We start from the raw sequence: 25,337 nt of genomic DNA, 5'->3' as shown, positions 1-25,337 counted from the left end.
TTATCCACTGCGCCACCACAGGTCAGGCTTTATTTTTTTTTTTGCATTTTTCCAAATAGAAATTTATTTTAGAGATATATTCATACACCTGCAAAATAGCAAAGATCACAGATATTCATCAGAGCACTGCTAATTCTATCAATGACCCAGAATTCCAACAAGGCCAAGGAGTGAGGGCCTGGCTAGTTGGCTCAGTGACAGAGTGTTGGCCCAGTGTGTGGATGTCCTGGGTTTGATTCTCAGTCAGGAAAAGTGACTATCTGTTTTTCCACCCCTCCTCCTCCCCCTTCTTTCTCTCTCTCTGTTCTGCAGACATGGTTCGATTGATTCTAGCGAGTTGGCCCCAGGCGCTGAGGATGGCTTCTTGACTTCTGCCTCAGGTGCTAAAAATAGCTCAGTTGCCAAGCAATGGAACAATCAATGCCCCAGATGGGCATAGCATTGCCCCACAAGGGGCTTGCCAAGTAGATCCTGGTCAGGGCGCATGCTGGTGTCTGTCTCTCTACCTCCCCTGCTCTCACCTAATTAAAAAAAAAAAAAAAAAAAGCAAAGGAGTGACACAATCCATACATCCATTAATAAGAAACTGGTTGTATCAATGTAATCACTGAATCTGAAAAAGTAAAGCACCAAGAAACCCTTTCATGAGTGATAGAAAATGAATAATCTCTAAGTGTAAGAAAGAAAGAAAGAATAAAGCAAGGCACAGAACAGGATAAATAACATAAAACCATCTGTCTACAAAAGAATGGAGAAAAATACATTCCTATTGCAAATACACCTATACATACATTTAAAAATCTTTGGAAGAATCATGATGAAACAAAACAATGATAACTTAATTTGAAGGGAGTTGGGGCACAAAATTAAGAAGAGGAGGAGATTTTATTTTAAAACCTTTTTGTTTTAATCTGACTGGTGGTGGTACAGTGGATAAAGCATCAATCTGGGACACTCAGGTCCCAGGTTTGATACCCCAAAGTTGCCAGCTTGAATGTGGGCTCATCCAGCTTATGTGCAGGCTTGCTAGCTTGAGTGTGTGGTCATTGGCTTGAGCATGGGATCATCAACATGATCCTAAGGTCAGTGGCTTGAGCCCAAAGGTTGCTGCCTGCGGGCTTGGCTTGAGTTCCACCCCAACCCTCACACCCCTGAATAAAGACATGTCTGAGAAGCAATCAATGAACAATTCAAGTGATACAACTCCGAGTTGATGCTTCTCAACTCTCTCCCTTCCTGTCTCTCACTCAAAAAAAATATAAAAAAATAAAATTAAAAAATTTTTGTTTTAAAATAATTATAGATTTACAGGAAGTTGCAAGAAAATGTACAAGGAGCCTGACCAGGCGGTGGTGCAGTGGATAGAGCATCAGCCTGGAACACAAAAGACCCAGATTCAAAACCCCAAGGTTGATGGCTTGAGAGCAGGCTCATCTAGCTTGAGCGTGAGGTCACTGGCTTGAGTGTGCAATCATAGACATGACCCCATGGTCACTAGCTTGAGCCCAAAGATTGCTGGCTTGAGCAAGGGGTCATTGGCTTGGCTGGAGCCCCGGGTCAAGGCCCATATGAGAGCAATCAATAAACAACTAAGGTGCTGCAACGAAGAACTGATGCTTCTCTCACTAATCATTAGAGAAATGCAAATTAAAACCACAATGAGATACCACTTCACACCAGTCAGAATGGTGCTCATTAACAAAACAACACAAGATAGGTGCTGGCGATGATGTGAAGAAAAGGGAACCCTCCTGCACTGCTGGTGGGAATGCAGACAGGTGGAGCCACTGTGGAAAAACAGCATGGAGATTCCTCAAAAAAAATTAAAAATGAGATCTGCCTTTTGACCCAGCCATCCCACTTTTAGGAATATACCCCAAGAACACACATCACCGAATGAAACAAAGAAATGCACCCCCATGTTTATAGCAGCATTGTTCACAATAGCAAAGATCTGGAAACAGCCCAAGTGTCCATCAGTGGATGAGTGGATTAAAAAACTGTGGTACATATATACAATGGAATACTATGGGGCCATGAAAAAGAAGAAAATATTACCTTTTGCCACAACATGGATGGACCTGGAAACTATTATGTTAAGTGAAACAAACCAGGCAGAGAAAGAAAAACATCATATGACCTCACTCATTTGAGGAATCCAAGAAACAATGAGAACTGAGGAACGAAATTAAACCTGAAGGGAAGGAGGGAGGGAGCTACGGGGAGGCGGGCAAGGGAGATGTTGAGGGGAATACGGGGGAGGGAGATGCAATCGGGCCGACACTAGAATCTATGTAAACACAATTAATTAAATTAAAAAAAAAAGAATTGATGCTTCTCATCTCTCTTCCTTCCTGTCTGTCTGTCCCTATCTGTCCCTCTCTCTCTCTGTCTCTTGCTAAAAAGAAAAAAGGAAAATGTACAAAGAGGTCCCATGTACCATTCATGCAGCTATCCCAGTGCTGATATCCTGCATAACTACAGTACATTATCAAATCCAAGAAACTGATACTGGTACAACCAACAAAGCTTATTCAGACTTTTCATTTTACATGAACTCATCTGTGTGTGCAAGCACCTGTGCATATCTACAGTTCTAAGCAATTTTATCAATTTTATGTAACCACTACTAAATGATCAAGACACATAACTGTTCCAGTACCACAGGTCCCTTTATAGACTCCCACCCACCTCCTAACCCCTAAATTTCTGACAACTACTGTTGTAGTTATTCTTCATCTCTATATTATTTAAAGAATATTAGACAAATGGAATCACAGTGCGCTACCTTTTATGTCTGGCTTCTCTCTCCCAGCATACCTGTGAGATGCATCAGTGTTGCAGGCATTGCTACCTAGTTCCTTTTTATTACAGTAGTATTTATTCCAAGACATGACTTTACCACACTTTAACCAGTCACCTACTAAAGCAGTGGTCCCCAACCCCCAGGCCGCAGACCGGTACCAGTCCGTGGGTCATTTGGTACAGGTCTGCAGAGAAAGAACAAATAACTTACATTATTTTTGTTTTATTTATATTTAAGTCTGAACGATGTTTTATTTTTAAAAAATGACCAGATTCCCTGTTACATCCTTCTAAGACTCACTTTTGACGCTTGTCTCGGTCACGTGATACATTTATCCGTCCCACCCTAAAGGCCGGTCCATGAAAATATTTTGACATTAAACCGGTCCAGGCCCTTGGCCGGTTGGCTCAGCGGTGGAGCGTTGGCCTGGAGTGCGGGGGACCCGGGTTTGATTCCCGGCCAGGGCACACAGGAGAAGCACCCATTTGCTTCTCCACCCCCCCCTCCTTCCTCTCTGTCTCTCTCTTCCCCTACCGCAGCCAAGGCTCCATTGGAGCAGGGATGGCCCGGGCGCTGGGGATGGCTCCTTGGCCTCTGCCCCGGGCGCTAGAGTGGCTCTGGTCTTGGCAGAGCATCGCCCCCTGGTGGGCAGAGCGTCGCCCCTGGTGGGCGTGCCAGGTGGATCCCGATCGGGCACATGCGGGAGTCTGTCTGTCTCTCCCGGTTTCTAGCTTCAGAAAAATACAAAAAAAACCCCCAAAAAACCGGTCCATGGCCCAAAAAAGGTTGGGGACCACTGTACTAAAAAGGACATGTTTTCCAGCTTGGCTATTATGAACAAGACTATTACAAACATTTATGTAAATGATTTTGAGTAAAATGGTTCACTGTAATTTTATGGAAATGCAATTAATTTTTACATGCTGATAATGTAGCTTATGACCTTGCTGAATATATTTAGTAGTTCTAGAAGTTTTTTGGGAAGACTCCTTGGAATTTTCTATATAGGCAATCAATCATGTCATCTGAAAATACAGCCAGACTTATTTCTTCCTTTCTAAATCTATACACTTAAATTTTTTTTTAAATGTACTGTGTTGACATGGTTTCAAGCGTTCCACTCAACACCCTATACGCCCTGTATCGTGCCCCCATGCTCCATGCAAAGTCTCTTTCCATTCCCATGTCACCCCCTTTGTACCCCGCCCCCTATTTCCCTCTGGGAATGCGTATTATTAACCTAGACACTTTTATTTCCTGTTCTTGTTTTTCTGTGCTAACAAGAACTTCCAGTGTGTTAAATAAGAATGGTTAGAGCAAGCGTCTTTGCCTTGTTCCCGATCTTCAAGTGAAAGCACTGTCTTGCACTATTATTCTGCCTCTTGTTTGATGCGAGTTTTATCATGCATGAGGGTTGGATTATTTTTTTTGACGTTTATTTATTAACTTTAATGAGAGAGGAAGGGAGAGAGACAGAGATAGGAACATGGGTCTGTTTCTATCTGTGCCCTGACCAGGACAGAACCAGCAACTTTGTGCTTTGGAACAATGCTCTCCAGTGGTCGGCAAACCATGGCTCGCGAGCCACATGCGGCTCTTTGGCCCCTTGAGTGTGGCTCTGCCACAAAATACCAAATGCAGGCGCTACCTCGATAAGGAATGTACCTACCTATATATTTTAAGTTTAAAAAATTTGGCTCTCAAAAGAAATTTCAATCGTTCTACTGTTGATATTTGGCTATGTTGACTAATGAATTTGCCCACCACTGCTGAGTCTAACCAACCAAGCTAACCAGCCAGGACAAGAGTTTTGTTAAATGCATTTTCTGTGTTTATGATTTTTCTTTAGATTGTTTATATTATGAGTTACAACGGTTGGTTTTTGATTACTGAAGCAGCCTTGTACATCTGGAAAATATTCAATTTGGCTGTTATGTCTAACTACCTTCATATATTGCTTGATGTAATCTAAATTTTCTTTTTTTTTTTTTTTTTTTTTTTTACAGAGGCAGAGATAGACAGGGACAGACAGACAGGAATGGAGAGAGATGAGAAGCATCAATCATCAGTTTCTCGTTGTGCGCGTTGCGACTTCTTAGTTGTTCATTGATTGCTTTCTCACATGTGCCTTGACCGTGGGCCTTCAGCAGACCGAGTAACCCCCTGCTGGAGCCAGGGGCCCTGGGTCCAAGCTGGTGAGCTCTTTGCTCAAGCCAGATGAGCCCGCGCTCAAGCTGGCGACCTCGGGGTCTCGAACCTGGGTCCTTCCGCATCCCAGTCCGACGCTCTAACCACTGCGACACCTACCTGGTCAGGCTATTTTATTTTTTTAAAGATTTTATTTATTCATTATAGAGAGGGGAGAGAGCGAGAGAGAGAGAGAGCGAGAGAGAGAGAGAGAGAGAGAGAGAGAGAGAAGGGGGGAGGAGCTGGAAGCATCAACTCCCATATGTGCCTTGACCAGGCAAGCCCAGGGTTTTGAACTGGCAACCTCAGTGTTTCCATTATATATATTTTTTAACAGAGACAGAGAGCGAGTCAGAGATAGGGACAGACAGGAACGGAGAGAGATGAGAAGCATCAATCATTAGTTTTTTGTTGCACACTGCAACACCTTAGTTGTTCATTGATTGCTTTCTCATATGTGCCTTGACCACGGGCCTTCAGCAGACCGAGTAACCCCTTGCTCAAGCCAGCAACCTTGGGTCCAAGCTGGTGAGCTTTTTTTTTGTTTTTTTTTTTTTTGTTTTTTGTTTTTTGTTTTTTTCTTCATTTTTCTGAAGCTGGAAACAGGGAGAGACAGTCAGACAGACTCCCGCATGCGCCCGACCGGGATCCACCCGGCACGCCCACCAGGGGCGGTGCTCTGCCCCCCAGGGGGCGATGCTCTGCCCATCCTGGGCGTCGCCATATTGCGACCAGAGCCACTCTAGCGCCTGAGGCAGAGGCCACAGAGCCATGCCCAGCGCCCGGGCCATCTTTGCTCCAATGGAGCCTTGGCTGCAGGAGGGGAAGAGAGAGACAGAGAGGAAAGCGCGGCGGAGGGGTGGAGAAGCAAATGGGCGCTTCTCCTATGTGCCCTGGCCGGGAATCAAACCCGGGTCCTCCGCACACTAGGCCGACGCTCTACCGCTGAGCCAACCGGCCAGGGCCAAGCTGGTGAGCTTTTGCTCAAACCAGGTAAGCCCACGCTCAAGCTGGCGACCTTGGGGTCTCGAACCTGGGTCCTCTGCATCCCAGTCCAGTGCTCTATCCACTGTGCAACCGCCTGGTCAGGCTGATTTAATATTTTGATAAAAATTTTTACATCCAAGTTCATGAGGGATATGGGTCTGTAGTTTGCTTTGTGCTGTATTTGTCTGTTTGAGGTATCAGGATTATATAGAGCACATAAATTATTCCCACCTTGGCCCTGGCCGGATGGCTCAGTAGTAGAGCGTAGGCCTGGCGTGCAGGAGTCTCGGGTTCGATTCCTGGCCAGGGCACAAAGGAGAAGCCCATCTGCTCCACCCCTCCCCCTCTCCTTCCTCTCTGTCTCTCTCTTCCCATCTCACAGCCAAGGCTCCATTGGAGCAAAGTTGGCCCGGGCACTGAGGATGGCTCTATGGTCTCTGCCTCAGGTGCTAGAATGGCTCTGGTTGCAACCGAGCATCGCCGCCTGGTGGGTATGCCGGGTGGATCCCGGTTGGGTGCATGTGGGAGTCTGTCTGACTGCCTCCCCATTTCCAACTTCAGAAAAATACAAAAAAAAAAAAAAATTATTCCCACCTCTGCCTGACCACTGGTGGCAGAGTGGATAAAGCATTGACCTGACATGCTGAGGACCCAGGTTGCCAACTCATCTGCCTTGAGTGCAGACTCACCAGCTTGTGTGCAGGGTCACTGACTCGGCTGAAGCTCCCTGGTCAAGGCACATATGAGAAAGCAATCAATGCACAACTAAACCGTGATGCAACTACAAGTTGATGCTTCTCATCTCTTTCCCGTCTTGTCTCTTTCTCACTTAAAAAAAAAAACTCTCTACTCTGATATTTTTTTATGTGCAAAGTTAGTGTTAATTATTCTTAATTATATGGTAAAATTCTCCAGTGAAAGCATCAAGCTTTTTAATTAAAAATTCAATTTCATGCCTGACCAGGTGGTGGCGCAGTGGATAGAGAGTTGGACTGGGATACAGAGGACCCAGGTTCAAGACCCCGAGGTGCCGGCTTGAGCGAGGGCTCATCTGGTTTGAGCAAGGCTCACCGGTTTGAGCCCAAAGTCACTAGCTCACTCAGTCTGCTGTAGCCCCCCCCACCCCCGTCAGGGCTCATGTGACAGGTCAGTCAACGAATAGCTAGGGTGCCGCAGCAAAGAACTGATGCTTCTCATCTCTCTACCTTCCTGTCTGTCCCTATCTGTCCCTCTCTCTGATTCTTTCTGTCTCTGTCACAAAAAAAAAAAAAATTCAATTTCATAATGGTTATTCAAATTATCTATTTTATATTGGTTGAGTTGTGGTAATTTGTGGTTTTCAAAAAATTGGTCCATTTCTTCTCAGTTGCTGAATTTGTGAGTGTAAAGGTGCTCCTAGTATTCCCTATTACAATTTTGAGGGCTGGACTGATATCTCCCCAATTGCTGTGATTGGTGGTTTGTGTTTTTGGTTTGTTTGTTTTACAGAGACAGAGAAAGAGACAGGAACAGAGAGAGATGAGAAGCATCAATCATCAATTTTTCATTGTGACACCTTAGTTCTTCATTGATTGCTTTTTTTTTTTGTATTCTTCTGAAGTTGGAAACAGGGAGGCAGTCAGACAGACAACCGCATACGCCCGACCGGGATCCACCTGGCACGCTCACCAGGGGGTGATGCCCTGCCCATCTGGGGCGTTGCTCTATTGCAACCAGAGCCATTCTAGCGCCTGAGGCAGAGACCACAGAGCCATCCTCAGCGCCCGGGCCAACTTTGCTCCAATGGAGCCTTGGCTGCAGGAGGGGAAGAGAGAGACAGAGAGGAAGGAGGGGGGAGGGGTGGAGAAGCAGATGGGCGTTTCTCCTGTGTGCCCTTACCAGGAATCAAACCCGGGACTCCTGCACGCCAGGCCGACGCTCTACCACTGAGCCAACCGGCCAGGGCTGATTGCTTTCTTATACGTGCCTTGACCGCGGGCCTTCAGCAGACCGAGTAACTCTTTGCTCAAGCCAGCAACCTTGCGTCCAAGCTGGTGAGCTTTTTGCTCAAAACAGATGAGCCTGCGTTCAAGCTGGCGACCTCAGGATCTCAAACCTGGGTCTTCCGCATCCCAGTCCGACACTCTATCCACTGCACCACCACGTGGTGATGTGGTGGTTTGTGTTTTGTCCTCATTTTGTCTTTTGTCAGTTTCGTTTAAGGTTTACCACTTGTATTTTTTTTTTTAAAGAACCAACTTTTGGGCCCTGGCCGGTTGGCTCAGTGGTAGAGCATCAGCCTGGCATGTGGGAGTCCCGGGTTCGATTCCCGGCCAGGGCACACAGGAGAGGCGCCCATCTGCTTCTCCCCCTCTCCTTCATCTCTCTCTCTCTCTTCCCCTCCTGCAGCCAAGGCTCCACTGGAGCAAGGTTGGCCCGGGTGCTGAGGATGGCTCTGTGGCCTCTGCCTCAGGCGCTGGAATGGCTCTGGTTGCGGCAGAGCATCGCCCCCTGGTGGATCCCGGCTGGGTGCATGTGGGAGTCCGTCTGACTGCCTCCCTGTTTCCACCTTCAGAAAAATACAAAAAAAAAACAACACATCCAACTTTTGGTTTGATTGATTTTGTTTTCTTGTTTACAATTTCACTGATTTCTGCCTGCTTTTTTTTCTTTTTAGAGGACAGCAGAGTTACTGAGACAGACTCCCACATGTACCCCTACCAGAATCCACCCGGCAACCTCCTCCGATGGTCAAATCAAGCAAGCTATTTTTAGTACCTGAGGCTCAGGAGCTCACAAGCTCAGACCAACCAAGCCATTCTCAGTGCCTGGGACCATGCTTGAACCAATCAAACCAATCGAACCACTGGCTTCGGGAAGGGAAGAGAGAGGAAAAGGAAGAGGGAAGGGGGAGAGAAGCAAATGGTCACTTCTCTGATGTGCCCTGACCAGGAATCAAACCCGCTGGGCCAATGGTCTCTCTACTGAGCAAACCAGCCAGAGCCTCTGCTTGCTTTGGATTTATTTTGTTCTTCTTTCTCTAGTTTCTTAAGGGTGGAAATTTATATATTATTGACCTTTCTTTTTTTTTTTTTTTTTTTTTTTTTCTTTTTTCTAATATAAGTACTAGTGCTATAAATTCCACTAAGAGCTCTGCTATCGCTGCATTCTACAAATTATGATATGCTGTATTTTCATTCAGTTAATTGCTTTTTTTTAAAAATAGCATTTACTTTATTTATTTATTTTAGCGAGAGAGACAGAAAGAGGGAAGATAGGGGCAGACAGGCAGGAAGGGAAAGAGATAAGAAGCTTCAATTCTTCGTTGTGGTTCCTTAGTTGTTCATTTTAATTGCTTTCTCCTGTGTGTCTAAATGGGTGGTGGGGAGGAGGCTACAGCAGAGTGAATGACCCTTTGCTCAAGCCAGCGACATCTGGCCTCAAGCCAGCAACCATGGGGTCATGTCTATGATCCCATGCTCAAGCCAGTAACCCTACACTGAAGCCAGATGAACCTGTGCTCAAGCTGGTGACCTCAAGATTTCAAACCTGCATCCTCCAAGTCCTAGTCCAATGTTCTACCAACTGTGTCACTGCCTGTTCAGGCAGTTGTTGTTATTATTATTTTTTTCTGAAGCTGGAAACAGGGAGAGACAGTCAGACAGACTCCCGCATGCGCCTGACCGGGATCCACCCGGCACGCCCACCAGGGGGCGATGCTCTGCCCATCCTGGGCGTCGCCATGTTGCAACCAGAGCCACTCTAGCGCCTGAGGCAGAGGCCACAGAGCCATCCCCAGCGCCCGGGCCATCCCTGCTCCAATGGAGCCTTGGCTGCGGGAGGGGAAGAGAGAGACAGAGAGGAAGGCGCGGCGGAGGGGTGGAGAAGCAAATGGGTGCTTCTCCTGTGTGCCCTGGCCAGGAATCGAACCCGGGTCCTCCGCACGCTAGGCCAACGCTCTACCGCTGAGCCAACCGGCCAGGGCCACCAGGCAGTTGTTATTTTTAAAATTTGTTTTGAGCCTAGCCTGTGGCGGTGACTGTAGTGAATAGAGGGAGTCGACCTGGAACGCTGAGGTTGCTGGTTTGAGGCCCTGGGCTTGTCCAAGCAGGCCACATATGACAAGCAATCAATGAATAACTAAAGTGAAGCAGCTAGGAGTTGATGCTTCTCACTCCCCACCCCTCTGTAAAATCAATAAATAAAATATTTTCTTTTATTATTTATTTTTGTTGATTTGAGAGACAGGAAGGGAGAAAGGGAAGAGAAACATCAACTCGTAGTTGTTTCACTTTAGTTGTTCATTCATTGCTTGTCATATGTACCTCGACAGGAGGTCTCAAGCTTAGCCACTGACCCCTTGCTCAAGTCAGCGACCTTGGGCTTCAAGCCAGTGACCATGGGATCATGTTGATGATCCTGAGCTCAAGCCGGCAACCCCATGTTCAATTGCAACCTTTGGGTTTCGAACCAGGGACCTTAATGTTCCAGGTCAATCATTCTAGCCACTGTGCCAACACCTGGCAGGCAATAAATAAAATCTTTTTTTTTGGTTGTTTGTTTGTTTTTTTGTTTTTTTACATAGGCAGAGATGGACAGACAGACAGGAACGAAGAGAGAGATGAGAAGCATCAATCATTAGTTTTTTGTTGCGTATTGCGACTTCTTAGTTGTTTATTGATTGCTTTCTCATATATGCCTTGACCGTGGGCCTTCAGCAGACCGAGCAACCCCTTGCTGGACCCAGTGACCTTGGGTCCAAGCTGGTGAGCTTTTTGCTCAAGCCAGATGAGCCTGTGTTCAAGCTGGTGACCTCGGGGTCTCGAACCTGGGTCCTTCCGCATCCCAGTCCGACGCTCTATCCACTGCGCCACCACCTGGTCAGGCAATAAATAAAATCTTTTTTAAAAAAATTTGTTTTGAGAACTTCCTGTCTGACTGATAGATTATTTAGAAGTGTACTGCTTAATTTCTGTGTTTGAATGTTATTGTGGTCTTTCTGTTATTGGTCTCTAATTTGATTCCATTATGAGCAGACACATTCTGTATATTCCATATGACTTCAATCCTTTAAATGTATTTTTATTTGTTTTATGACCCAGGATCCACCTTAGTGAATGTTCCTTGGGACTTTTGTTATTGCATCTTATCTTTTTGGAGAGCTGCCTTTAGCCATACTGCTGTTACTAGGTGGAATTTCTATAAATGTGAATTGGATCTTGTTGTTTGGTAATACTGACCTCTTTACCTTATGAATATTCTATTCTGTCAATTGCTTAGAGATATACAACGTCCCCAACTATAATTGTGGATTTGACTATTTCTTCCTACAACTCTATCAGGTTCTGATTCTTGTATTCTGAAACTCTGTTTTGGGGGGGGGAGGCATGTATACATTTAGAATTGCTATGTCTTCTTGGTGAACTGATCTTTTGTCTGATATTAATATAAGCAGCCACTTTTTTTTTTTTTTTTTGCATTTTTCCGAAGCTGGAAACCGGGAGGCAGTCAGACAGACTCCCGCATGCGCCTGACCAGGATCCACCCGGCAAGCCCACCAGGGGGCGATGCTCTGCCCATCTTGGGGCGTCGCTCTGTTGCATCCAGAGCCATTCTAGCACCTGAGGCAGAGGCCACGGAGCCATCCTCAGCTCCCGGGCCATCTTTGATCCAATGGAGCCTCGGCTGAGGGAGGGGAAGAAAGAGAGAGGAAGGAGAGGGGGAGGGGTAGAGAAGCAGATGGGCGCTTCTCCTGTGTGCCCTGGCCGGGAATCGAAGCCGGGACTCCTGCACGCCAGGCCGACACTCTACCACTGAGCCAACCGGCCAGAGCATAACCCGCCACTTTTAAAGAAAATTAATGTTAGTTAGCATTATATATTTTTTCCATTTTTTTTACTTTTAACCTACCTATTTTCTTATGTTTAACATGTTTTTTTTGTTTTTGTTTTTTTTTAAGCGAGAGAGACAGAAAGACAGATAGGGACAGATAGTAAGGGAGAGAGATGAAAAGCATCAGTTTTTCCTTGCAACACCTTAGTTGTTCATTGATTGCTTTCTCATATGTGCCTTGACGGCGGGGGCAGGGGGGTAACAGCTGAATCAGTGACCCCTTTCTCAAGCTGGTGACCCCACACTCAAGCTGTTGAGCCCATGCTCAAGCCAGCAACCTTGGGGTTTCGAACCTGCGTCCTGTCCTCTGTATCCCAGTCCGATGCTCTATCTAGATCTTTTTCTGCCCTGGGATAGAGGCCTGGAAGACATAAGGCCAACAAGTGCTGCTAGGAGCGGAGAGCACCTACCTTAATTGCCTTCTGCTGCTGGAGGGAAGGAATCCTACCTAGGCCACTCTGTTACTAGGAAGAAGGCTAGAAGACATCAGGCCTATAGGTGTGCCTGGTGCTGTCTCCTGGTGTGAAGTAGGGAATGGGTTTCCCTATCAGTGTGGGCGGATCATACTGCAGTGCTGCCAGGGGACCAAGCCTGCACCTGCTGCCAGATGTGGAATGAACAACAGGTTGGCCCTCATGAGCTCTGCTGACACTGTACCTGCAGGACGGCTGAGCCCACTGCTGCTGCTGGATATGGGCAGGGAAATGGCTTCATCACTAAGACTTCTACTGGGCTTCTTTCTTGTTTTTTTGGCAGGAAAGAGCAGGATTTTCCTTTTTCCTTTCTTCCCTTTTCTTCTTTCTTTCTCTAGTTCTTTCCTCCCCTCCCCCTCTCGTTTTCGCTATGCTTGTTGATTTCAGGTTGCAGGTGCGCTCCAGTGCCCAAACTGGGATATATGGACAAATATAAAGAAAACCAAGTAACTCACTGCACTGCTCTTCCTGAAGCCCTGAGGTCCCTACCTAGTCTGCCCTCTCCCTCCACCTTTCAGATTCCTTTCATGATTATCTATTGAATTGTTTCAGAGTATTTAATTCTACTTACTTGAAAGAAATACGACAAAGAGAATCAATGTCACTTTGTCATGGTAGGTGGTTTTCTTTTTTTTTCTTTTTTTTATTTTTCTGAAGTTGGAAACGGGGAGGCAGTCAGACAGACTCCTGCATGCGCCCGACCGGGATCCACCTAGCATGCTCACCAGGGGGCGATGCTCTGCCCATCTGGGGTGTCACTCTGCCGCAATCAGAGCCATTCTACCGCCTGAGGCAGAGGCCATAGAGCCATCGCCAGCGTCCGGGCCAACTTTGCTCCAATGGAGCCTTGGCTGCAGGAGGGGAAGAGAGAGACAGAAAGGAAGGAGAGGGAGAAGGGTGGAGAAGCAGATGGGCGCTTCTCCTGTGTGCCCTGGCAGGGAATCAAACCCGGGACTCCTGCACGCCAGGCCGACGCTCTACCACTGAGCCAACAGGCCAGGGTGGTATTCTAATTTAAAAATCATGTGATCTGTGCACAAGCAGAAATGATGCTTTCCTCCCAGCTGATGCTTCTTGCCATGACTCAGGTCCTTTGCCTCAGGGGTATATACCAACCAATTGTTAGAGACCACCACCCAAACATCCCCAAAGTTTTAGGGGGGGAATAAGTCTGAAACAGAACTGCTGCACAAAACTGTTCCCTTCTGTGGAACCTTCCCAGTACTATCTGCTAGGAAACCCAGGGTCGAAACCACTGCACCACCTTCAACACACTTCTACCTCTACCTCTCACACTCTTCCCCCCACCCCCCCCTCGCCCTCCCCCTTATATATCATCCAGCTTTCAATTTCACTTGATTTCACCTCTGACATAATTCCCCTATCATGACCTTGATATTTCACCTGCTATTAATACCTGAATCTAATGGTCACAATAGGATTTATTTTGTCTTTGATCTTCTGTCTTCCAGTTCATTTTATCTACTGAGAGCAGGTGAGCCTTTATTTATTTATTTGACTGATTTGAGAGGAAGGAGGGAGAGAGAGAAGGGGGAGGAGAGAGACAGGAACACCGATTTGTTCCTGAATGTGCCCTAAAGGGACTGAACTGGCAACCTCTGTGCTTCAAGATGACACTTGAACCAACCAAGCTATCCATCCAGGGCTCCCATTATTTCTTGCCACAATGCAGATGGCTCTGGCCTGTTTGCTCAACCCACACTCTTTTCCAGAAGAGCCTTACAGATGAATGAAGTGGGCAAGTCTGAATGGCTAAGACTGGTTAACAAGCCTGTGGTACCTGGCACAGAGCTGTCTGGACCAATCTGAGCCAGTAAGATTTACTCGCTCTTTTTCTAAAAGAAAGAAAACTTCAGTCATGCAATCTTGGATCCTTGAGCTATAAGGTAGCATAAAGCAGGGCACAGAGCCCCAACCAGGTCAACCCAATGTCCTATGCAGACCAAAGTCACAAAGCAAAAGGTAAGAGATGGCAGAAAAAAACCAGTTTCCAGAAAGGAATAGAATGGACCACATATTTAGGAAGAAGCAGAGGTCCTGAGAGACACACATAATGGCTGCAGGCTGGCTACACTTCAAATTGGATTCTTTTATAGCCCATCACTAAATGACTTTTTATTTTTATTTTTTTGTATTTTTCTGAAGCCAGAAACAGGGAGGCAGTTAGACAGACTCCCGCATGCGCCCGACCGGGATCCACCCGGCACGCCCACCAGGGGGGGATGCTCTGCCCATCCAGGGCATCGCTCTGTTGCAATCAGAGCCATTCTAGCACCTGAGACAGAGGCCACAGAGCCATCCTCAGCGCCCGGGCCAACTTTGCTCCAATGGAGCCTTGGCTGCGGGAGGGGAAGAGAGAGAGACAGGGAGGAAGGAGAGGGGGAGGGGTGGAGAAGCAGATGGGCACTTCTCCTGTGTGCCCTGGCCAGGAATCGAACCCGGGACTCCTGCATGCCAGGCCGACACTCTACCACTGAGCCAACCGGCCAGGGCTGTAAATGACTTTTTATAAATTTGAGTTTCTCTGAGTGTGCTTCCATCTTTGCAATCAAATAATTTTTTTTTTTTTTTGGTGACAGACAGAGAAAGGGACAGATAGACAGGAAGGGAGAGAGATGAGAAGCATCAGTTCCTTGTTAGGGCACTTTAGTTGTTCATAGCAGAGCCAGTGACCCCTTGCTCAAGCCAGCAACCTTGGGCTCAAGCTGGTGATCCTTGCTCAAACCAGATGAACCCATGCTCAAGCTGGCAACCTTGGGGTTTCAAACCTGGGTCCTCCGTGTCCCAGTCCGATGCTCTATCCACTGTGCCACTGCCTGGTCAGGCACAATCAAATAATTCTTATTAGAGTGCCCCGTAAACACTCATCATTTTTCTTCTAATTAACATGAGCTATCTAGGTTTCATACCTTTGTTTCTATCAGTCCCTATGGCTAGAAGGCTTTCCTCAACATTACTAGGCATCCTAGGTTTCCAAGGCCACCTTTTTCCAAAAAGTTTCCATGATTCACAATCCTATTACGGATACTACCACAACTAGGTCATGAATTGCTTGAGGATAAGGACAATTGCCAGTGCCTCGAGAGTGACTGGCATGTGGTAGGCATGCTGAATAAATGAATATTTGTATAGTATCTAGCAGAGCCAGCATTTAAACATTATCAGGTAAATGAATCAGTGAGGTTTGTTAGTCATTTAAATTCATTCCCATCAGTATGAACTTCTGTTAGTGTGAACTAGGATGAACTTGTTCTGAAATAAACAAAAATCTTTATGTATTACCACCTAGAAGGTATCTGGCACTGCACTGGGAACTTGGGGATCAATAAAAAGAGGACACAATTCTGTCCACAAGGACTTTATGTTTCTGCCACAAGTAGAAGTAAGCCAAAGCACAGGATACCAGCATTCGTGCCATCTTGGGGGTCATAAGAAACTATAGGGGACATATGAAGGTTCCTTGCCCATCTCCATTGAACCCTCCCCCCACAAAACAACAACAAAAATCCTGTCAGTCTTCAAAGGTCCTGTTCCAATTTCCCCTCCCCTAAAAATACATCTAATTTTAAAAGAAAAAGAGTAAACATTTTCATTACATATGTACTGAGAGATAAATGTTAGAGAAAATAGTTCCTAGTAAAAGAGGCTATTTTTACAAATAAAACCCATGTTTTAAATCCCCATTAACAAGCTTGTGAATGATGGCCCTTTGTGCTCAAACTGGACTCAGAGGAAAACAAGCTTTTTTTAGACCACCAACAATAAGAGCCGTGAGGAGATGGGGGTGGGGAAGAGAAAAAAGGGCCAGAAGACACACAGAAGGCAGCCACAAAGACCTCCGTTTATTAAGTGCAAGTTTCTCTCTCTCCTTTCCCTTTCTCCCCACAAATCCTACCAAACTGCACACCGAAAGAGAAAAACAGAAGAAGCAAGGTTGGGTTAAATATGAGGAACAGAAAAAGAATATTAAATAGCCAGCTTTAAAAGGCTCTTTTTCAGCTTGAACAAAAGTAAAACGTTCTCAAAAGCAAAACAGGAAACAGAGCTTACACCCAGACTGTGCTACTTAATGAGAGGAGGTCAGTGCTGATAAACCCACTGTGAATCTCCACAGTGACAGATTTTCAGCAAGGAAACCAATCAGCTGCGACTGGATGATATAGGGCTCGGGAACCATCTGATCCAAACCAGCAGGGAGCTGAGGGGTAAAAGGATGGGGGTGCCGTGGGCGGGGTGACATAAGGTCAAGGAAGGGGCTCTCTTTCTAAGGCCCACCACCTCCTCTGACCCCATCAGCCCACACACTCAGTCACACTATCCGTCCTGCCAGCAGACATCCAGGCTGACCAGCCACATTCACTTTGTTCCCTTTCTCGCCTTGCTCTCAGCAACCTTCCGACGCCACAGAAGCAAGCCTTCCCCAGGCAGTCACACGCGGCAGCAGCAATAGGCTGCCTAACGCTCCTGCTATAACCTGTCACTTTGGTTCCTTCCTTGCTGCCTGCTTGTTCCCCATTGAGGCAAAATTTAGAAACATACCATCACGTGGGGTCTCTTCACACAGGAACGATGGAGAGCTCTGCGTCGCAGTGACCTCGATTTCTCTCGTCCCTGCCAGAGCTGCCTGTCCTGGCGGTTTCTCGCCTCCCTGGCAGACTTGGGAGCATGAATCTGTGCTGGTTCCACTAACATCTTCTTGTCTTTTCTCCTTACTGCTTACTTCAGGAATCTGCTCCAGCGTACACTGGAGATACAGCCCAGCAGCACCCAGTTCTTTCTTCCCAGAGCTGCTGCTGCAGCGGCTGTTCAAGTGGGTCGATTCTTCTTTCTTCTTGGTCACTGGTTCCTCACAGATGGAAGGAGGGCACTCTTCGGTGGACAGGCTGGGCAGTTCCCCAGGGTTCAATCCGTAGTTAGCTGTCTGGTCCTCAGACACTGTCATGGAGCGCCTTACGGCAGGAGCCCCCGGCTTCCTGGGTGTAGGAATCAACGCTGGGCGGCTGGGGAGAGGCAGCAGGCCAGGAGAGAGCTCTTCTTGGGCAGAGGGTTCTGGATATTTATCTGCAAGGTTGACAGCTGGGGGAACTGAGAGGTGGGAACATTCAGACAGGGCCCGGCGCATTGCCTTTTTCTGCTGGGGGGCTTGGTTGAATAAAGCCCCCTCCTCAGTAGAACTCAATTTCTCCAACTCCTTACCATGGTCTTTGACATGAGAGCTGGCATTCAAGTATTCCTGGGTGACCTCCACCATAGTGATTGGTGGGATGGCGGTGGGTGAACGCTCAGAAGTGGGGGCTGGGCGGGCCACAGACACAGGTAGTGAGGACCCACATTCAAGTTGCCCCAAGTTATCACTCCCCACCCCAATCACCCGGCAACCACGGGTGACACCATTCTCCTTTCCTGGAGTTGCTGCCCAGGAGCCCTGACAGCTTGGAGCCACTGGATGAAAATTGGGGTTCCAAACACTGGTTTCCTGCTCCTTAACAGGGAGGTCAGCAGCCCCAGGGAGATCCGGCTCTGGCTGGCTCTTTGTCTCTGGCCCATTCTTCTCTGCCACCATCCCCTTAACTGTAGAGGCTTTGTTTTGGTCTGGCCCCTCTCTGGGTCCCAGCTGGAACCTGGCTGTCTTCTGGTGTACCAAGTTCCCCGCTGAGGAACGGCAGGAGTCTGAAATCACATACCTGCTCTCAAGGTGACCCGAGCTTGCTTGATACTCCCTGTCCTGCACGTCAGTGCTGAGCTCTTTGTCTAGCTTCCCCTCAAAGAAGCAGAGCTTACTCGGCTCCAGGAAGCTGGTATTTTTCACAAGTCCGTCTTTCAGCTGCTCGTCCACGCTGACATTGAGCCCAATTTCATTCAGCTTGCCTTCCGTCCTCTGCCACTCAAACCCAGCGTGGCTGACTTCCTTCGGGGAGTCCATCCGGCGGTCCGCAGGCTCGCCCTGACCGAGCTGGCTGTACGCGGCCGTGTGGGAGGCTGGCTGCCTGTCTGCGAGCGACATCGTCCTTTCCACTGCTCTCCCCCTGTCGCTACTGCAGCTCTAACACCACCTACAATCTGGCGGTGACATCACACCAAGTCCCCAGCATTAATGACAAAACCCATCTGTCCCCCAATGCTCCTCTCAGCTCACACAGTTGGATGCTAAATCTATTTACATGTGTAAAAGGAAGAAGGAATGAATCAAAAGAAAAAAGACAAAATCTGCTACTTTCTACATGTTCAAATGTCACCATGAAACTGAAAATGTAATTTCTGCACAATTGTACTCAGCTTACATCTGCGATTTAAAACAGGGTATGGTGCCAATGTGGGTGCTGAGGATAGTAATTATTCTGACTTTCACTGATATAGACCCGTGTATACCTACACATTCACTGATCTGACATTATGTGCACACTTCTACATTCTCCCACTCAAAAACTGTTTTAAAAATATGGAAGACTCATTTGCCAATCCCCAGCCATAACCTTTAAAGAACAATGATTCTAGAAAATTGCTCAAAATTTCACTTAAAAATACCCCTAATGTAATATGAAAATTGGAGGCATTCATTTCTCAGAGGAAGAGTGGATTTGCTGTCATAGCAACTTACCAAATTCACTTGAAAACTAATTTGGAGTCCCCAAAGCCCAGTGAGAACTTCATTTGTTATATTATGCACGTGGAAGTTTTATAATAAAAATTCATTTAAAGACTACAGCAGTTTCAGGGCTTTGGGGACAGATAACCAGTTATAAGACAATCATGTGACAACACAGCCCTCATATTTTTACTACTGACCCTGATCCCCCTAGGTTCTTTGGACAAGCAGGCTCCCTGTCTTCTGCACCAGCCCTGCTCTTTCCAGCCTAATGAGCACTTAGTTGCCATGTAACACACTGAAGCAGTGTATCTTCCTCTGACCTCTGGAATGTAGGGGCTCTGGCAGTCTAGCCTGGTGTTTTACCTACCCACCAGAGCCCAGTGCCCCTCTTTAATTGATGATGGTCCTTTGCTGCCCTGGCTTTTGAGTTTATAAACTGTACATTCAGGACTAAACGATCTACAAAAAAAATTCTCGGGGGTGGGGTGTTACACTTAAAAGATAGGCCATTGTTTACCTTGAACAAAGCTGATCTTTGTTGCCTTGCCTGTAAGTCACTATCTCATACTAAGATATAAACTGCAAAATATTTTATCAAGAATACAGAAGCCTGACCAGTGATGGAGCAGTGGACAGAGCATCATCCTGGGACACTGAGGTCCTTGGTTCAAAACCTCAAGGTCATCAGCTTGAGTGCGGGGTCACTAAATTGAAGCCCGGGTCACTGGCTTGGCTTGAGCTCCCCCACCCTTGTCAAGGCACGTACGAGAAGCAATCAATGAATTAAAGTGAGCAACTACAAGTTGATGCTTCTCATCTCGCTCCTACCTCTCTCCCTCTTCCTTCCTGACTCTCTCTCTCTCCCTATCTAAAATCAATAATAAGAAGAAAATCTCAGCTGTGTTTTAAAAAAGAAAGAATACATAAGATATCCTTTTTCAAGATGAAGAAAAGTTAGCTTGAGCCTGATGTGTGGTGGCACAAAGAATAGAGCTTTGACCCGAAATGCTGAGGTCCCAGGTTCGAAATCCCGAGGTCATCAGCTTGAGCACTGGTCACTGGCTCCAGTGAGGGCACATACGAGAAGCAATCAATGAACAACTAAGGTAAAGCAACTTTAAGTTGATGCTTCTCCCTCTTTCCTCTTCCTCTCTTCCTTCCTGTCTCTCTCTCAAAATCAATAAATAAAAATTTAGTTTAAAAAAAAGCCATTTGCAATCAACTACAATAATTTGGTTATAGTTTTTTAAATAATGCTTTTAGAAAAACAAGGCCAAGTTAAAGTTATTCTTCCTTTGATCTACAAAGTGTCCATCCTAGGACAGATTTCTTAACTGGAGCCTCTGTTCCCAAGTACTTACCTTCTCTACTATATATACTACTCTCAACTTTACTTAAGTCCCCAACTAGTGTGCAGGACCCAACCTCATATGCCCTTTACATCAACCTCAGTACCTAACACAGGGCTATGTTCATGGTCATAAGTGTCAGTGATGCAACGCTAAAAAAAAATAGGAATTTCCATTTAATCTGAGCCTCATATATGCCTCTCCTCCCCCTTGACCTTAAGTAGTTTAGTAGCAATACATGTCGAAGAACATTAAAAGTATACTGGTCAGGAGTTAAGGTCATCTTACTCTACAACAAAGCTCTCACCAAGGCAAAGGAAGTGAGGATATACAATGAAATGCAGACAGATCCAACAGGCTTGGTATTCTACTAAGTAATGGGGAAAAATGATAGGAGAGCCTTGGGTACAGAAAGGCTTAGTGATGCAATCCAGTCGAAGTCAATTTGGGCTTTCTTATCTTTGTAAATATGTATTTTATAACCAAATAATGTAATTATGTACAAAATATGATGAAAGTTACGACCGTCTGGTGTTGCTACAGTGCAGTCTAAACATGCCAGAGGAAGTTTTAGAAAATACCTTAGAAATCAGATGCTTCAACAAACCCATCCACTCAACTAGTCACCCTCCACAACACACACACACACACACACACACACACACACACACACCTCACCTTCAATTTAATGACACCTTCTATCTTTGCTTTGTAGGGGAAAAAATAATTTGGCTTGGATTTAGAAGACCAGGTTTTTAATTTCTATGCCACTTAGTATGATAGTTCTGATTCTGAGCAATTTCTATAACTGCTCCTAGTCTCAGTTTCTTCATCCATAGAATGGGGGAATCTTTTTGGTGCCTTCCAGGTTCACACTTTTAACACCGTCACATCGCAATAAAGGTTCCAAATGCACAAAGAATCACAGGTCTGCTGCAATATCAAATGACAATGTGATTTTTTTTTTGACAATGTGATTTTTTTTTTAATTGATTTTTTAATTGATTTTTAGAGAGAGGGGAGAGAGAGAGAAGGGGGAGGAGCAGGAAGCATCAACTCCCATATGTGCCTTGACCAGGCAAGCCCAGGGTTTCGAACCGGCAACCTCAGTGTTCTAGGTCGACGCTTTATCCCACTGCGCCACCACAGGTCAGGCCTTTTTTTTTTTTTTTTTTTGACAATGTGATTTTAACTTGGGGCTCCAGAGGCCAGTTTACACAATAAATCTCACCCCTCCTCACGCAAGGGAACTTCCAGCACCTCTGAAGAAAATGACCATCTGAGATGGCTGCCATAATCTGAAAGGGCAGAGAAGAGCCTGGGCGAAGAACAAGCCAAACCGTCCCCACCAGTAGCAAAACAACAACAACAAAAAGACAAAAGCCAAGGCAATAACCAAGATTGCAAGTCCCTGCTACCTTCAAATCTCACACATCTTCCCCTCACCGATTTTCTCTATAAAACAGCAAAACGTGAGTCAGCTCAAAGACCAGATGCAGGAACTGGGAGAATGAAGGTGGCTAGTCACCACGGAGCACATATTCGGGACCGGAGTTCGTACTGCGAATGAGAAATGTGGTTAGCCTGAAGGAAGAGAATGAGGTGGTCAGCGTCTGGTTACTACACCAGGCAGAGCCTCCAGAGTTCCAGGGCTCAAGAGTGGGGCAACTGGAAGCAGCAGTCTGGGAATCAGTGGCCAAGGAGTACAAGCCCAGACAAGAAGTCCTAACTAGCGGCGAGTACCTGAGACACCATGTCAGCTAGATGTTCGGGCGTGCACATAAGGCTGGTGTCACCAGGGATCTGAGAACAGGAGAACCTAACATAATATGGGGACACCACAGAATCCACCCCTTGTGTAGGTGTGAAGTTTCACAGACATAAAAAATATTTCACAAGGTTAAGTTACCACAAAGAATGTATGTACCCAATGCTACTAGGTTAAAACAGAAATAAAAACTGAAAAAATGTACTTCGGTATGAAGTAGGTTTTCAGTCTCCCAGTAGGGAATTTGATACGATATAATAAAGTATAAGTTCCTGGACTTGGGAATTAGTGGCACAGGATCTTTGATAGAAAAGGTAAACAGGCCTGACATGTGGTGGTGTAGTGAATGGAGCATCAGACTGGGACGTGGAAGGCCCAGGTTCGAATCCCGAGGTCATCGGCTTGAGCAAGGAGTCACTCGGTCTGCTATGGCCCCCCGGTCGAGGCAAGTGTGAGGGAGCAACCGATGAGCAACTGAAGGGCCAATGCAGGGAGTTGGTGCTTCTCATCTCTCTTCCTTCAGGTCTCTCTGTCCCTCTCTCTGTCTCTGTCTCTGTCTCTCTCTCACACACACACACAGAAACAAATCACCAACTACAAGAAACACCATACAAACTCTAATTTTGGCAACGAATTAAGAAACAAGAGAAAAGAAAAGGTAGCTGTCAAAATCTGGAGGAACTACTTAAAAGAAAGTAACATCCCATTCTCCACATCTTTTAGATCCAGGGCCATTCATGAAATCAGCACTACAAAGACACTGACATATGTTCTATGGTACAGACCCAGAATGATGGCGCTCCTCCAACTTAATCCTCTTATTTTACAGAAAAGCAAATGGGATCCAGAAAGGAAAAGAATGCAATGGTTTCTCTAAGCTCAAATTGTGAGTTAATGCCTGACCAGGTGGTGGCACAGTGGATAGAGTGTCGGACTGGGACACAGAGGACCCAGGTTTGAAAATCTGAGCTTGCTGGCTTGAGTGTGGGCTCATCAGCTTGAGTGCAGGTTTGCTGGCTTGAGCATAGGATCATAGACACGACCCCATGGTAACTGGGTTGAGCCCAAAGGTTGCTTGCTTGAAGCCCAAAGTCACTGAATTGAGCCCAAAGTTGCTGGCTTGAACAAGGGTTCACTGGCTCTGCTGTAGCCACTCCCCCAGTCAAGGCACATATGAGAAAACAATCAATGAACAACTAAGGTGCTGTAGCAAAGAATTTATGTTTCTCCTCTTTCTCTTTCTCCCTTCCTGCCTGTCTGTCCCTATCTGTCCCTCTCACTAAAATAAATAAATAAATAAATAAATAAATAAATAAATAAATAAATAAATATATAATTAAGTAGAATAATCAAAATTTACTAAACTCATTTCAAAGAATATTAACTGCTCTTATTATAAAATAAGGTGAATAGTAGCACAGGATTGATTGAGGGTGAGAAGAATTTAATATAGTACTGAGCACAAAGTACATTTATTTTTAGTTGTGTAAAATATAAAATTTTCAATAAACTTCATTAATATGTAGCCAGTAAGACAAAAAAGGCCAGAGAATGAGAGAATAAGTGGGAAGGAAGCAATAAGGAAAGGAACTTCATAAATGGCACTACTGTTAAGAAAAGACATTACTAAATGGGTACTTCTCTACTTGTAAAATTGTAACATGTTCTAGCCCTGACCGGTTGGCTCAGTGGTAGTGCGTCGGCTTGGTGTGCAGGAGTCCCGGGTTCGATTCCCGGCCAGAGCACACAGGAGAAGCGCCCATCTGTTTCTCCACCCCTCCCCCTCTCCTTCCTCTCTGTCTCTCTCTTCCCCTCCCGCAGCCAAGGCTCCATTGGAGCAAAGTTGGCCCGGGCACTGAGGATGGCTCCATGGCCTCTGCCTCAGGTGCTAGAATGGCTCTGGTTGCAACAGAGCAACGCCCCAGATAGGCAGAGCATTGCCCCCTGGTGGGCATGCTGGGTGGATCCCGGTCAGGCGCATGCGGGAGTCTGTCTGACTGCCTCCTCGTTTCCAACTTCAGAAAAATACAAAAACAAAAATTGTAACATGTTCTAAAATTACCACTCGTTTTTTCATCTGCTGCACATATTTTATTTATGTACTTGGCCTTGAAACTGTTAGGATTTAGACTTTATAAATTCTGGCCTGTGGTGGCACAGTGGATAAAACATCGACCTGGAATGCTGAGGTCACTGGTTCGAAGCCCTGGGCTTGCCCAGTCAAGGCACATATGGGAGTTGATGCTTCCTGCTTCTCCCCCCTTTTCTTTCTTTCTCTCTCTTTCTCTCCCTTTCTTTCTCTCTCTCTCTACCCTCTCTAAAATGAATAAGTTAGACTTTATAAATTACTTCAAGTTTCACAGCAAGAGAATTTCTCATCATAAATGGACATTCCCAGCTGTTGGAAGACAGTCAATGGGTTCAAGCAAACTAAATAAAAAGAAATGAAACCAGCTGAAAAAGGAGGCACGGCTGTCACTGCAGCAGAGGAAAGGGACTCTCCATACGTATCCACAACAGTCCCACTCACAGCACAGCGTGCTAAGTGCACTGTCACTCACAGCTCTCCTTGGCTTCCAGGCACACAACTATTGTGGAACTACAGCAGACACTACAGTCCATTACGATTGCCCTTCAAACTTCACAAAAAGCACAGTCCCACAATAAGTCCTTTACTGACAAGTTTAGCTCAGATTTCCCAAAGTATCTCAATGTTCCCTGCTTAGAATAACATGCATAATATGTGAAGAAACCTTCTGCTAAAGTTTCCCCAAACCAGAGAGTGCCAACCAGGGACACTGTGGTCCCAGGTTCAGAGCCCTGAGGTCACCGGCTTGAGTGTAGGCTCATCTGGCCTGAGCACGGGGTCACCAGCTTGAATGCGGGATCACTGAAATGATCCCATGGTCATTGGCTTAAAGCCCAAGGTCGCTGGCTCAGCTGGAACCCCCCCTCCTCCATCAAGGCATCTATGAGAAGCAATCAATGAACAACTAAGTAACACAACTACAAGTTGATGCTTCTCATCTCTCTCCTTTCCTGTCTGTCTCATTAAATACATATTATACATACATACATACATACATACATAAATAAGAGGGTGAGACATGGGGATAGATCTAGTAGATATTAAAATATATTATTAAACTATGTTGTATTATTGAAGCCTCACTAAAAAGACAAATGAATCAGATAAGAAAGTTCAAAAACAGGAATTTAGGGCACAGCAAAGATGGGAGATTATACAAAGGGAGACAGATTATTCAAATGATAGTGGGACGACCAA

At 46.0% G+C, this 25,337-nt stretch overlaps 1 protein-coding gene across 24 annotated transcripts in view; it reads right to left on the bottom strand.

Annotated features, from left to right (window-relative positions):
• Positions 1-25,337, bottom strand: part of MAP4 (microtubule associated protein 4) — a 174,622-nt gene that overhangs the window by 22,849 nt on the left and 126,436 nt on the right. Inside the window, exon 1 of one of the 24 annotated variants that reach the window (XM_066246040.1) lies at positions 16,885-18,393. The exons of 22 other annotated variants lie outside the window; for them this stretch is intronic. In XM_066246040.1, coding sequence (XP_066102137.1) covers positions 16,885-18,349 — 1,465 coding nt within the window. In that variant the 5' untranslated portion in view covers positions 18,350-18,393. Of the gene's footprint in view, positions 1-16,884; positions 18,394-25,337 lie in introns of those variants that run through there. One more of the 24 variants, XM_066246037.1, reaches the window with a different exon arrangement.

The sequence above is a fragment of the Saccopteryx bilineata genome, chromosome 10 (assembly GCF_036850765.1).
Source record: "Saccopteryx bilineata isolate mSacBil1 chromosome 10, mSacBil1_pri_phased_curated, whole genome shotgun sequence".
NCBI classification, from domain to species: Eukaryota; Metazoa; Chordata; class Mammalia; order Chiroptera; family Emballonuridae; genus Saccopteryx; species Saccopteryx bilineata.
This window is presented reverse-complemented; position numbering and strand designations above follow the sequence as displayed.